Here is a 12,800-nt window from a genome sequence, read left to right as displayed (position 1 = left end):
AACAAAGCATCTTCATATATGTTATTTCATTGTATTCTTACACTTTATGGAAAGCAGAGCTGGTATTATTTTTTTCTATTACACAAGTGAAACACCTGAAGCTCAGAGAGATTATCTGACTTGCAGGGATCAGAGAGCCAGGAAAGGAGGCCTTTAGAACCAAAATTTACATCTTTTATTTACCAGCCCATGGGTCTTTCTACTGCAACATGCCACTATACTCTACCACGTCAACAGACACACAGTGACACCATAAAGATAACGGGCAATCCAAAGTCAAGGCACACTGGCATTCACAGGCACAGACACTCTGGGCTGGCTGTGCCCAGACACAGGACCCCTCCCCAGAAGAGATTTATGTCTCTTGAGGCCCTTGCCTAGAGACAGCCAGCCTGACATACGTGTGTTCCCTTCAGTACTTAAACCGGATGCTACTGACCCAGCATCCGTAGAGCAGATGTCTCAAGTTGGTGCTTGAGTCGAGGGGATGAACTTGCCGGATCTAGCCAGCTACTTGCCCGGGCCCCCAGGGACAAGAAGCATGCACAGCCTTTGCCAGCTGGCTGGCTGGCCTCCCAGGGACTGTCTGTGATCATGGGATTCAGTGAAACAAACTGGCTTCTGCAAGAGGCAGAGCCCTGTCCCGGGCTGCCTCAGCACCAGGCTCTGAAGTCACAGCCACACGCTCGCATACCCCAACGCCGCACACATACGCACATATGCTCGCCGCACACCCGTGCCCAGGCCAACCTGCAGAGGCTGATCCCAGCGTGAGGGGTCAGGCAGTGGCCTGGGAATCACTGTAGATGCACATGGGCCCAGAGCCCTCCAAAGCCCCCTACTTTTTCTGATCTCAGTCACCTCCCACGGCTCATTGGCCCTTTATTTCAATTATTCAACAATATCCAACAAATAATCATTGACTGCTTAGGTGGTGTCATAATTACTGAGGACAGCCCTCCATCCTCCTGAAAGGCCACTCTCCTGAAGGGGAGGGGCTGTGTTTCATTGGTGCCTCTGAGTCCCCCACATTTCCTGGGTACTTGCACACAGAGATGTTCCAAAAATGCTAAATAGCTGACAATGCTGGTGCCCGTCTGGTTCCCAGGCCCTCCTGCCAGAGCTGCAGCCCCTTGTCCATAGCCTGTCCACCTGGCTGGGGCTTCATTGTCTTCTGGAGGTTCAGGGTGGGCCAGACCTCACACCCACAGAGCAGCATACCTCAGCCCTGTCCACCTCTGCGGTGTCGGTGCCATCACAAGGCCAGACATAGGGGGGCACCCAAAAAATCTATTGAGCACCTACTGTGTACTGGATACAAAGATAAACAAATAGGAAACTCAGTTCAGAGGGAGACGACGACATGTAAACAAGTACCTGATGCCATGCTGAGCCCAGAGTAGAGTGTGCCACTGCTTTGCCTGTGGCCACTTCCATGGCACCAAGCCCATTCATGTCTGCTCCTTCAGCAGCACACCCAGCTCTGCCAGCCCTTGCTTAATAAAGGGGAAGATCCAGATAAAACTATTTTGTAGCCATATAGCCTCTCAAAGCCCCAGTTGAGGAACCTCTGATCATTATCCTGCTCTGAGTGCCTCCTAACTAATCGTGATGATGGAGTGAGTCAATCACTATGCAGAGAACACTCTTTTGCATGCCCTTCCATGCAGCAAAAACATTATGTGGGATGATTACAAGGAATATCCCTAATGCCCCGTGGCTCTCTGCAGAGGCAGCTGCAGGGCATAACCAGGCCTCCTGTGCCAAGCCCAGGTGCCAGAGAGGAAAGGCTCATGTCCCAATTATCCTGGGACGCTGCTCTACCGCTCAGCTCCACTCCTTTTTTTTTTTTTTTTCCAGGGTTTCACCATGTGGGCCAGGTTGGTCTTGAACTCCTTACATCAGGTGATCCGCCCACCTCAGCCTCCCAAAGGGCTAGGATTACAGGCATGAGCCACCGCACCTGGCCAGCTTTTTTTTTTTTTTTTTTTTTTTAGAGATGGAGTTTTGCTCTTGTCACCCAGGCTGGAGTGCAATGGCAAGATGTTGGCTCACTGCAACCTCCACCTCCCAGGTTCAAGTAATTCTCCTGCCTCAGTCTCCCAAGTAGCTGGGATTACAGGCATATGCCACCATACCAGGCTAATTTTTGTATTTTTAGTAGTGACAGGGTTTTGCCATGTTGGCCAGGCTGGTCTCGAACTCCTGACCTCAAGTGATCCACCTGCCTCGGCCTCCCACAGTGCTGGGATTACAGGCGTGAGCCACTGTGCCCAGCCCATTCTTTTCTGCACAGCTGAGCCTGGCCTTTCCTGCCCTGACCCTGGGCAGTTCACCTTCTCGGCAGGGCTGGGCTCCATCCCTAACCTGGCCATTAAGAGCATGAGGGACCCAAGTGACTATGGCCCCTCACCTAGGCCCCTGAAGGGATCTACAGCCCCTGCATCAGGAGTTAGGTCTCATCATCACTTGCCTTGTTTTACTTTTGTTCAAGGGATAAAGGGACCTCAGGCCTTTTGTGACTGATGACCCAAAGAGAGACAACATTCCCTCTACGTGCTAGGCTCTCAGTGGACTCTAAGCCCACATTATGTCCCCACCCATGGTTTCCTACTGTTCTCCTGCGCCCCTGCAATTCATAGGGCGGCAGTGGGTCTAAACCACAAGGTGTGGGTAGGCAGGTAGGTAGGTAGGTAGGCAGGTAGGTGGGTGGGTGGATGGGTAGGTAGATATCCAAAATAAATTATAAAGCTAACTTAACATATGCGATGTCCCAGTGTGAACCACTCGCACACACCATCTCGTCTGAACCTCTCAAGCCAACTAGGAGCCGTTTTCCTGCTCACAGCCATGTTGCCAAGTCACGTGACAGAGTCCAGTTTCAACACAAGCCTGTCTCCAGGGGCCAAACAACCCCCACCCAAGACTGTACTGACTGCAAGGTTAACTAAATTTGACATGTAATAATGTCCAATTTAAGAGAATTTTAGAGAACCTGAAGCCCAAAATGTAGCTCCTGCTCAGCTCAGGGATGGGCACTGTTTGTATCACAAACCTGCTGAGCACGCCCAGGCCTCTCCTAACTCCCCCGAGATCAGCGTGTGCGCCATTATCGCTGGTGGGTTTCTGAAGAGGTGAGGGTGCAGCGACTTTTTCTGTAGCTATTTAAACGTACTAAGAAGGATGCTCTTTGAAATGACCTTACAGCAACCATTGTCAAGCAAAGAGCCAGCCCTAAGTGACCATGTGGGGGCATCTGAGTGCAAGAAAGGCAGAATGTGCCCAGGAGCAGGTGACAGACTGAGGCCAGCAAGAATGACTGCCACTGGAACTGGCAGGGACCCCACCCAAGGATGGAGGCCCTTGCACTTGGAAACCAGAGCGGAGAGAGCCCACGAGAAATCAGTGGCTGCCAGGCCTCTGGGCTGGACTTTGATGGGGAGGGGAAAGGAGGAACCGCAGCCCCAATGCTGTCCACAGACACATATACACACACACGTGCAAACACATACTTACTGTTTCCCTAGCACAAATATGCACCCCAGCTGCAGCTTCCACTACGGGCAGGAGAAGTCTTGATCAGAGGAGCTGCCCAGCAGGCCCCACCCACCCCTGGAGGGTAGGCATGGCTTACCCACCTTGATGTCTTCCTACCCCTCTACTAGGCCCTCAGAGTACGGTCACTCAGTTCATCCAGCAGCCTTGCGGAGCCCTGCTATGTGCTAACTACCTGGAAAGGTACCTATGTCTGAAGAAAGGGAGGGAGGAAGAGAAGAAAAGAGGAGCGGTATGTCCAGAGAGGGAGAGGCAGGGAAGAAGGAGGGCAGGAGGCAGGAAGAAACGGTAAGAAGCTGCGTGTCTGCAGCAGTACCTCCATCTGGTGTGTGTGCCTGTACACACAGGTGGTGTGTGCAATTCCTGCTGGAGATGAAGTGCCCCCAGCTTCTGCCCAAGGGCAAGAGCGCTATTATGCGGTGAAAGGCTTTCTCCTGCAGCAGAAGTCCAGGGGAGGACTATGAATTCTCACTGCATCACCGCCAGGAGGCACTGTTCATCCCGTCCCCCTTCACGCAGGAAACAGCCTAAGGAGTACAGAAGCCAGCCTCATTCCAGCCTCAGCACTACCACTTACAAGCTGTGTGACTCTGGGCAAGTGACTTAACCTCTCTGAACTTCAGTTTAGCCCTTAATAAGATAGAATGATGAAAATAATAGTGTCTACCTTATAGGGCAATTATAAGAATTAAATAAGATAGGCCTGGCACAGTGGCTTACACCTGTAATCCCAGCTCTTTGGGAGGCCGAGGTGGGCAGATCATGAGGTCAGGAGATCTAGACCATCCTGGCTAACATGGTGAAACCCCGTCTCTACTAAAAAAAAGACAAAAAATTAGCTGGGCGTGGCGGGTGCCTGTAGTCCCAGTTACTCAGGAGGCTGAGGCAGGAGAATGGTGTGAAATCGGGAGGCGGAGCTTGCAGTGAGCTGAGATTGCGCCACTGCACTCCAGGCTGGGTGACAGAGCAAGACTCCATCTCGGAAAAAAAAAAAGAATGGAGTAAGATAATGTATGCACATGGCGCCTGACAGAGTCAGTATTCAATGCATCTTAGCCATTGTGTTTCTGAGGCCAGAGGAAAGGGGGTGACACTGAGACCAGGAGCCTGGCCTGGGGCTCTGGACTCCCCTCTGATTCATATTTGGGGATCTGAGGTGGCCCTTGGACTGCTCTTCGTCCCCTGTCCTACTCCCTCTACCCCCCGTCCTCTGCTCCATACTCCCCTCTAAGCTCTCAGCCTCCCCACTGCTTGCCTCCCCACCCACCCTCCACGAGGCCAGCCCCCTCCCTCTGCTGCGGCAACATTTACCAGCTGACTCGCCCTGACCACAGCCCCAGAGCTCGGCCTGCCCCCTCCCCATCTCCCCAAGCAGCCCTGCTCTGCCCACCATATGGATGGCGGGTAGGGTAGGCGGCAGGTGCCAGGGGGACACACACAGGCCACTCTGTACACTCCCAGCCACAGCATGGCTGCCTCAGCCCAGCACCCACAGCTCTGCACTCTGCCTCCCTGATCCTGGGCTCCGGGATTATTCTCCTCTGGGAGGGTCTTGGCCACTCTCATTTTCCTTTTCGTCCTATCCGTAAAATATTTCCCGAGCAATGGCCGGGCGCGGTGGCTCATGCCTGTAATCTCAGCACTTTGGGAGGCCGAGGTGGGCGGATCACGAGGTCAGGAGATCGAGACCATCCTGGCTAACATGGTGAAACCCCGTCTCTACTAAAAATACAAAAAAATTAGCCGGGCATGGTGGCGGGCGCCTGTAGTCCCAGCTACTCAGGAGGTTGAGGCAGGAGAATGGCGTGAACCCGGGAGGCGGAGCTTGCAGTGAGCTGAGATCGTGCCACAGCACTGCAGCCTGGGCAACAGAGCGAGACTCCATCTCAAAAAACAAAAAATAATAATAATTTCCCGAGCACCTACTCTGTGCTATTCCAGGTCCTGGGGATTCACATGGAAGAAAATCCTCCAGGCTAGCAGTGGGCAGAAGTTATCTACACCAATAGTTCTCAACAGCTATGCACAACAGTATCCCTTGGAGGGATGGTTAAACAGTGCCCAGCTGGGTCCCATCCCCCGAGTTCTGGCTCAGCAGGTCTGGAGAGGGGCCTGAGCTTCGCCTTCCCAGGTGATGCTGAAGTTGCTGGTTTGGGGATCCCACTTTGAGAACCACTGGTCCCCTGCAAACTGTAATACAAGGCCGACTACAGCCTGGGCTTTGAGGTTTTGACCAGGGAGGAGAAGAGATTAGGGAAAGAGCCCACGCGGCAGAGGGAGCAACATAAACAAAGACCTGGAGACTCCAGGAAGCATGGGAGTGGGGCTGGAGTGAAAGGTGCATGGAGGCGTGGCCGGGGGCGATGGGGAGAGGGGGGGCAGAGGCTAGAAGGCCACATGGGGCCAGGTGGTGGAAGGGCCAGTGGTCGGTCACACCCCTTCCATCTGGCTTGCCAAACAGTTCCTTCATGCATAGTGCCCCTGGCACCTGTGCCAGGCTCCCTGGGCTGCAGACCAAGCCTGTGTCTTCCCCTCGGCAGCTACCAGCACCCCTGCCGCAGGCCTGGCTTTCATGGGCGGCTGTGGTGGCTGTCAGTGGCTCTCCCCACCCTCCCTAGGCGGCTCCCTGGAGGTGCTGGAGCCAGCCCAGAGGTGCCAGGGAAGTGTGCCAGGTGAGCCAGCATGCGTAGTGTAGGCGTGGGCGGCTGGAGAGGAGGCCTGGCTATGGCCCGGCCCTTGTCTATCCAGATTTCTGCCATCTTTTGGCATGACCCCCTGCCTGCCAGTGTGTGAGTGTGCACACTCTATCAGCACCGGGATCTAGGGCTGGGTGTGTGTTTGTTGCCGCTTGAGCCAGAGCAGTTACTATGGGTAGATAATAATAGCAATCGTAATCCCTCATAATTGGACCAGACTTTGCTGTCTGCAGGTCACTTCCATGCCCATGACCTCATCTGACTTCCACAACCACCCTGTAAAACAGCAAGGCTGGAGTCACTGTCCCCATTTTCCAGCTGAGCAAACACAAGCCCAGATGCCCTGAAGTCACATCTCCAGTAAGTGCCATGCTCAGGACTAGGACCTGGGATTTCTGACTCCTGGTCCAGCGCTGCTTCTCAATCCTGAACTATTATAATGCAGATCCTGACCTGCTGCGGTCCATCGGCGGGGGCCTGGGCCTCCGCAGCCCAGAGCAGCAGCAGCGGCGTGGGAGTACAGTCCAGTAACAGGAGTTTGTCCCAGCTGTCCCCACCTCCCCACCTGTGGGGAGCAGCTGACCAGTGACTGCCAGTGCATTGATGGGGAGCTGCGTCAGCAACTGTCAGGACATCGGACCCGGAGTGGGGCGAGGCTCAGGGTCACCTTATCCGACAGAGAAAGCAAGCCAGGCCCAAAAAGGGGAGGGAGTCAGCCATGGCCACAGCTGCCGCTCCAGAGCACAGGCGGCTGCAGGTGTCTACAGCTGAAGGGCCTGGGTCTTCATGCTGCTTGAGTCCTGAAGGGGAGCAGCCTAGGGGTCCGCAGGTATCCAGGACTATTAGTTCTTTTCCCGTGGGTTCAGAGGGGAGGAGACTGATCAGTCGCCCGGGCGCCCTGCCCAGTGGGCCGCAGTGTGTGCTGGCTTTCTGGCCTGCTCTGACTGACTGGGTGCACACACCCCCGTGGCGCTCTACAGGGTGTTGGGCTGGGAAGGCAGGTCCCTGAGCATCATGTGCACTCCTGGGATGTATACGTGTGTCCCTAGCGGGACCTATGCAGGTAGTGCTGTGGGAAGGGCTCAGGCCCGGGAGGCAGGAGAATAGGCCCTCATCTGGACCTGCCACTGCCCAGTGGAGCTCAGCTTCCTCATCTGCAAACCGGGGGCATCTGTCCCTGCCCCATTTGTCTCAAGAGTTGTCCCCAAGGACCAAACAGAACCACTGATGGAAAACTAGGAAACAGAAACACACTCTGAAGAATGAGTAAACCCGGGAAGGAGCTGAGCATGCGAGAGGGAGGTCTCAGAGCTGATGCCCTTCAGGTAGGGTGCCCGGCTGCCTCTAGCCCCAGAGTGCCCAGGGCCCCCACAGCTGGTGCCAGCTGTCCACCTTTGTTGCAAAAGAACCAACTGCTGCCCCATGAGCATGCCCGGCTACTCCCAGACACCACCAAGCATCACAATATCCAGCGCTACTCGGGAAGGGGAGCAGGCAGGGGGGACTGTGGACAGAGGCACAGCAGACAGACATGCCAGGAAGGCCTATGGCCATCATAAGATCCCTGGAGGGTGGCAGTGAGCTCACCATTCCATTGACAGAGGGCAACACAGTCCAGTGCTGGGGATTAAGGGGTAGCTTTTCTTATCATGGGGACACAGCTTGGTAAGGTCCCAAGGCAGCCTGTGGGGACCCAGCAGGGACTCCCGTCAGTCTGATGTAATCTCCTCTGACTGATTCAGGCACAACCTGGAGTTCAGCAGAAGGGTGGAGAGGCCACCCCCAACTAGATTCTGAAAACATGGAGGTCACCAGCTCCGTGGCCAAAAGCCATACCAAAGATCACCCAGCTACATTCACTTGGAGCCTGGGGTGGGGGGCAGGGACAGGAAATCACCATCTCCAAAGTGCACTGGCGCCACAATGAGCCCAGCCTGTGCCTCCGTCCGTGCGGGAGGGTGGGCCCCGGCGGAGTCGTGTTTACTGTGCCCCACCCCAGAACTTGTCTTTGGCCCCCTAGAAGCTACTGAACACCTTAAGGAAACAGAGGCAGCTAAGAGAGAAAGTGATTCACCTGAAGGCTCACGGCTAGTGAGGGGGGGTCTGAGAAGGAATCCAGGTTCTGGGACTCTCTGTGAGGCCGAACCCTCTGTGAGCCTCACAATGGCACAGACCTGGGCTTTGAGCCACTGTGCGAATGCCATGGTGGTTAAAAGCCTGGCTCCTGGAGCCAAATGCCTGCTCCACCACCAGAATCGAACCTCTGCAAGCCTCCGTTTCCTCATCACCCAAACAGGGATGTGATGGTCCCACACCCTGTCGTGAGCACTGTGTGATGTGGTCACGCGCTCAGTATGAGGAGCTGGCTGTCATCACGTAGGGACAGGGCTCTCCCTCTCCCAGGCCAGAGGGTCCCCAGCAGAGCCCACTGCTCACCTTTCGGTCCTCCTCCCGCTCTGCAGCAGAGCTGCTGGTGTCCCCGGGGCCGCTGGAGGGCATGGCGGGCGGCTGGGCGCCGGGAGGCAGGCTGGGGCTGCGTGGGGCTGGGGGACTGCTGGGCTTTGGGGAAGGAATTATCGTGGTCTTTGGAGGCGAGAGTTAAAACTTAAACATAGATCCTGGTGTTGAGCCCTCTGGTGAACGGTGCCTCTGTCAGCCTGTGGGTGAGGGCTTCGATGGCTCCACCTGTGGAGGAGAGAAGAGGATCAGTGAGGCGGAGCACCCCACCCTCCCTGGGTCAGGCCCTCAGCCCAGGGCCACACCTGACCTAGGAGACCTGGGGTCTTGCTCCTCCTCCTGGCCTCACCAGCACCCCAGAGAGCAAAGAAACCAAGGCAGGCTCCCCTCAGGGCCACCTCCTACCCCAGCAGCCTCTGAGAGCCTTGGACGTGGCAGCAGTCTCCCCTCCGTGTCGCTGCGGCCAATGGGTGCCACTTCTGGGACCTCCAGCTGCCTCCGCCTCCTCCCTTCTCTTCATTCACAGCCGCTCTCTCCTTTGAAAGCTTCCCGCATCCTCCCTCCCACCCCAACCAGCCCCTGGGAAATCCCAGCCTCCCCCAGAGGCCCCCAGCCCGGCTACATTTTCCTTCTAATCTGTCCTCACCCCCACCCCCACACCTCCCGCCACGTGGAGGAAGTGAGTGCAGTCACAGGATGTAGTGAAATGAATGTCACCTCACTTCAGGACCGGCGCCTGGGCCCAGAGAAAGCTGAGGTCTGAGCTCAGGCTGCAGGCCTGATTGGCTCTGGCCTAGGAGGGAGAGGCCGAGGCCACCGTCACGGCCACAGCCACGGCCAAGGCCACAGGTCACGGCCACACTGAGGCAGGAGTGAGGCTGCTCTCTTCCCCCATCCCATGAACCAGCCCCATTTGCCTGCAGAGCTGGTAGGCTTGAGGGGTCCTCTGAACCCACATGGCTGAGTTTTAGGGGCTTTTCTTCCCTCTGCTCCAGGTGTAGGCCTCAAGCCAGTGAAATAACAAAGCCTGCAGCTCAGGCCACAGCTGGGGTGGGGGTGTTGCTGCCTCAGCCCCCTCACTCAGAGACCCACAAGAGCTCCCCTGCTCCCCACCCCCGGAGGAGGCGGCCGCCAAGCCCCTGCCTCGAGTATGCCAGGGCCCAGGAGGGGATTGGCAGGCGAGGGAGAGAGGGAGGCAGGCTGGATCTGGGCCCACCCACACCCTTCCCCTTCCAGTTCCTGGTTCTGCTTCCCCAGCTCCCCCTCCCTCCTGGCCTTCTCCTCCCATCCCCCTCCAGCCAGGGCTCCCTGGAAAACCAGGACCGGGAGACAGCGCAGGCTTGGCTCTCCCACAGGCCCAGCCCCTTTCTCCAGGGGAGCACTGTTGCCTGGTAGTGGGTGCCCCAGCCCTGGCTCTGCCCCAGGGGGGAGTGGGAGGAAGGAGCTGGCGGGAGGAGCTTCTTAGGGCCAGGACAGGAAGGGTTCCATCAGATTAACCCAGAAAGGCTGGAAGTGGGCTTGCCCCACAGCTAAGCCCTGAGGCAGCCCAGGTGCACTGGGTCCATTCCCCATACCCCCAGGCTCAGCGTCTATTCCCCATACCCCCAGGCGCAGCGCAGCGCTGGGCTCAACGAAGGTTTGGTGCCCGAAGGTTCGGTGCCCGGGGTCCCTGAGAAGGTGAACGGCAGTGGAGAGCAGCTCCATGGGCCACATGCCACTCAGGGCCTGGCTCGTGCTCTGCATCCAGGCAGCCGCTGTGCTGTGCCCAGTTTACAGGTGACGCTAAGATCGACAAGACCAGGACCCATCAGACGCATGAACTCAGATCTCTCTGACACTAAAGCTGTGAGGGGTTGGGTTCACGTCCCCCAACACACACCACAGAAGCAACTCTGAAGATCCCAGCAGAGAACTGGTCCAACTCAGAAGCGCACGGCTCCCAGCCCTTAGCAGCCAATGATTCCCTGTCAAGCCCCACTCCCATTTGTTACCACAGACATCTCCAGCCACCCCAAAACCAAAACCTTCAAAAGGGTCAGAAGCTAAGAGGGGCAGCGTATGGTTGGAAAGAACGTTGAGCCCGAAGTCTGTAGGGGTGGGATCTACTCCTGATGGAGGCTTCCCCAGTCCTCAGTTTCCCCACCAATGAAATGGGAGAGCAAGACCCCTTCTATTAATAGCTCTGACTGGCCAATCTACCCTTAGAGGCTTCATTCTTCCTTCAGGCAGCCCAGCCATGGGGAGTGGGCTCTCCTGGGCCCACAGTCCCAACACAGCAGCAGGCGTCCACCACTCCGGTCCTTCACCGCACAGCCCTGGCTGCTTCCAATACCAAAGCGTTCTCCCCACCTGGGCCAAGGGCTGCACTGCAACCACCATCGCCACCAAAAAACCCTTGCTGAGAACGCTACCACCATGAAAAGCAGCTTTTATTTCCTCCTTTTAGAATCCACAGTGATCATGAATAATGTTTGTAACAGCCACTTAAAAAATTTCAAGGAATCCCACCATGAAAACATCTTCGTATCACAGCTGATAGGATCACCATCTCCACTGCTTCAACTATAAAACTGTTGCGGAAAAAGAACTGAAAGCTTTGAATATGCATACCAAGGCTCACTACCTTCTAAATTCAGTGCAGTAGAAACATCTTTTGTTTGTTTATTTAGAGCAGGTTCTTGCTCTGTCACCCAGGCTGGATGCAGTGGCAGTATCACAGCTCACTGCAGCCTCAAGCTCCCAGGCTCAAGTGCAAGTGACCCTCCCGCCTCAGCCTCCTGAGTAGGTGGGACTACAGACATGTACCACCACACCTCCTGGATTTTTTTTTTTTTTTTTTTTTTGTAGAAACAGGGTCTCCCTATGTTGCCCAGGCTGGTCTTGAACACATGGCTTCAAAGGATCCTCCCACCTCAGCCTCCCAAAGTGTTGGGATTCCAAGCATGAGCCACCACACCTGGCCAAAAGACTTTTTTAAGAAGACATAAAATTACAAGATTAGGCTGAACAAGAGAAGGAATACCACCAACAAAATTGTGGAATCTGGAAAGCAGACTTGTGACAGCCAAATTTCAGACAGGCGTGTGAATACTGATATATAACACAGTCTTCAACAGATGCTTATATGATAGCATCAGGTACTCTGGGACTAGGGCTGAAGAGGATGTGTGTGTGAGAAACGAGAGGCTGAGTGAGATAAATGAATTCCTAGACCCTCCTCTACAAGTCTGAAGGTTTATCTGTAGTCACTGGAGGGCATAAAATAGGGGGTCTTTGCACAGAGTCACTTGGCACAGCTGAAAACAAAGATGATATATCAAAACCAAGGAGAGGAAGGTTATTTATTTAAGACAGAGTTTCGGGTCTTGTTGCCCAGGCTGGAGTGCAATGCCGCAATCTCGGCTCACCTCCGCCTCCCGGGTTCAAGCGATTCTCCTGCCTCAGCCTCCCGAGTAGCTGGGATTATAGGCATGCACCACCACGCCCGGCTAATTTTCGTATTTAGTAGAGATGGGGTTTCGCCACGTTGGCCAGGCTAGTCTTGAACTCCTGACCTCAAGTGATCCACCTGCCTTGGCCTCCCAAAGTGCTGGAATTACAGGTGTGAGCCACTGTGCCCAACCAAAATTATTAAAGAATAAACCAAATCTTAAAACAATCTTCCAATTAGAATTATTTTCAGCCAAATTATCATTTAAGTGTGAGAATAAAATAAAGACATTTTCTTTTTTTTCCTTTGAGATGGAGCCTCGCTCTGTCGCCCGGGCTGGAGTGCGGTGGTGCAATCTCCGCTCACTGCAAGCTCCACTTCAGGGGTTCATGCCATTCTGCCTCAGCCTCCCAAGTAGCTGGGACTACAGGCGCCTGCCACCACGCCCGGCTAATTTTTTTCTATTTTTAGTAGAGACAGGATTTCACTGTGTTAGCCAGGATGGTCTCAATCTCCTGACCTCGTAATCCACCTGCCTCAGACTCCCAAAGTGCTGGGATTATAGGCGTGAGCCACCACGCTTGGCCCTTTTTTCAAATTTTCTCTCTCTTTTTTTTTTTTTTTGAGATGGAGTCTTGCTCTGTCACCCAGGCTGGAGTGCA

General features: G+C 55.1%; 1 protein-coding gene across 7 annotated transcripts in view; it reads right to left on the bottom strand.

The window, feature by feature from the left end:
* DNMT3A (DNA methyltransferase 3 alpha) overlaps positions 1–12,800 on the bottom strand; it is a 112,193-nt gene that overhangs the window by 75,943 nt on the left and 23,450 nt on the right. For 6 of the 7 annotated variants that reach the window (XR_004428464.1, XR_004428465.1, XM_033176377.1 and 3 more), the window contains exon 2: positions 8,688–8,936. Coding sequence is in view for 5 of the 7 variants with exons in the window: in XM_033176377.1 (XP_033032268.1) it covers positions 8,688–8,750 (63 nt within the window). In the remaining 2 variants the exon portion in view is untranslated. Of the gene's footprint in view, positions 1–8,687; positions 8,937–9,113; positions 9,345–12,800 lie in introns of those variants that run through there. The other variant, XM_033176374.1, reaches the window with a different exon arrangement.

The sequence above is a fragment of the Trachypithecus francoisi genome, unplaced genomic scaffold (assembly GCF_009764315.1).
Source record: "Trachypithecus francoisi isolate TF-2019V2 unplaced genomic scaffold, Tfra_2.0 Lachesis_group17, whole genome shotgun sequence".
NCBI lineage: Eukaryota > Metazoa > Chordata > Mammalia > Primates > Cercopithecidae > Trachypithecus > Trachypithecus francoisi.
The sequence above is the reverse complement of the archived record's forward strand: the minus strand, read 5'-3'. Positions and strand labels throughout refer to the sequence as shown.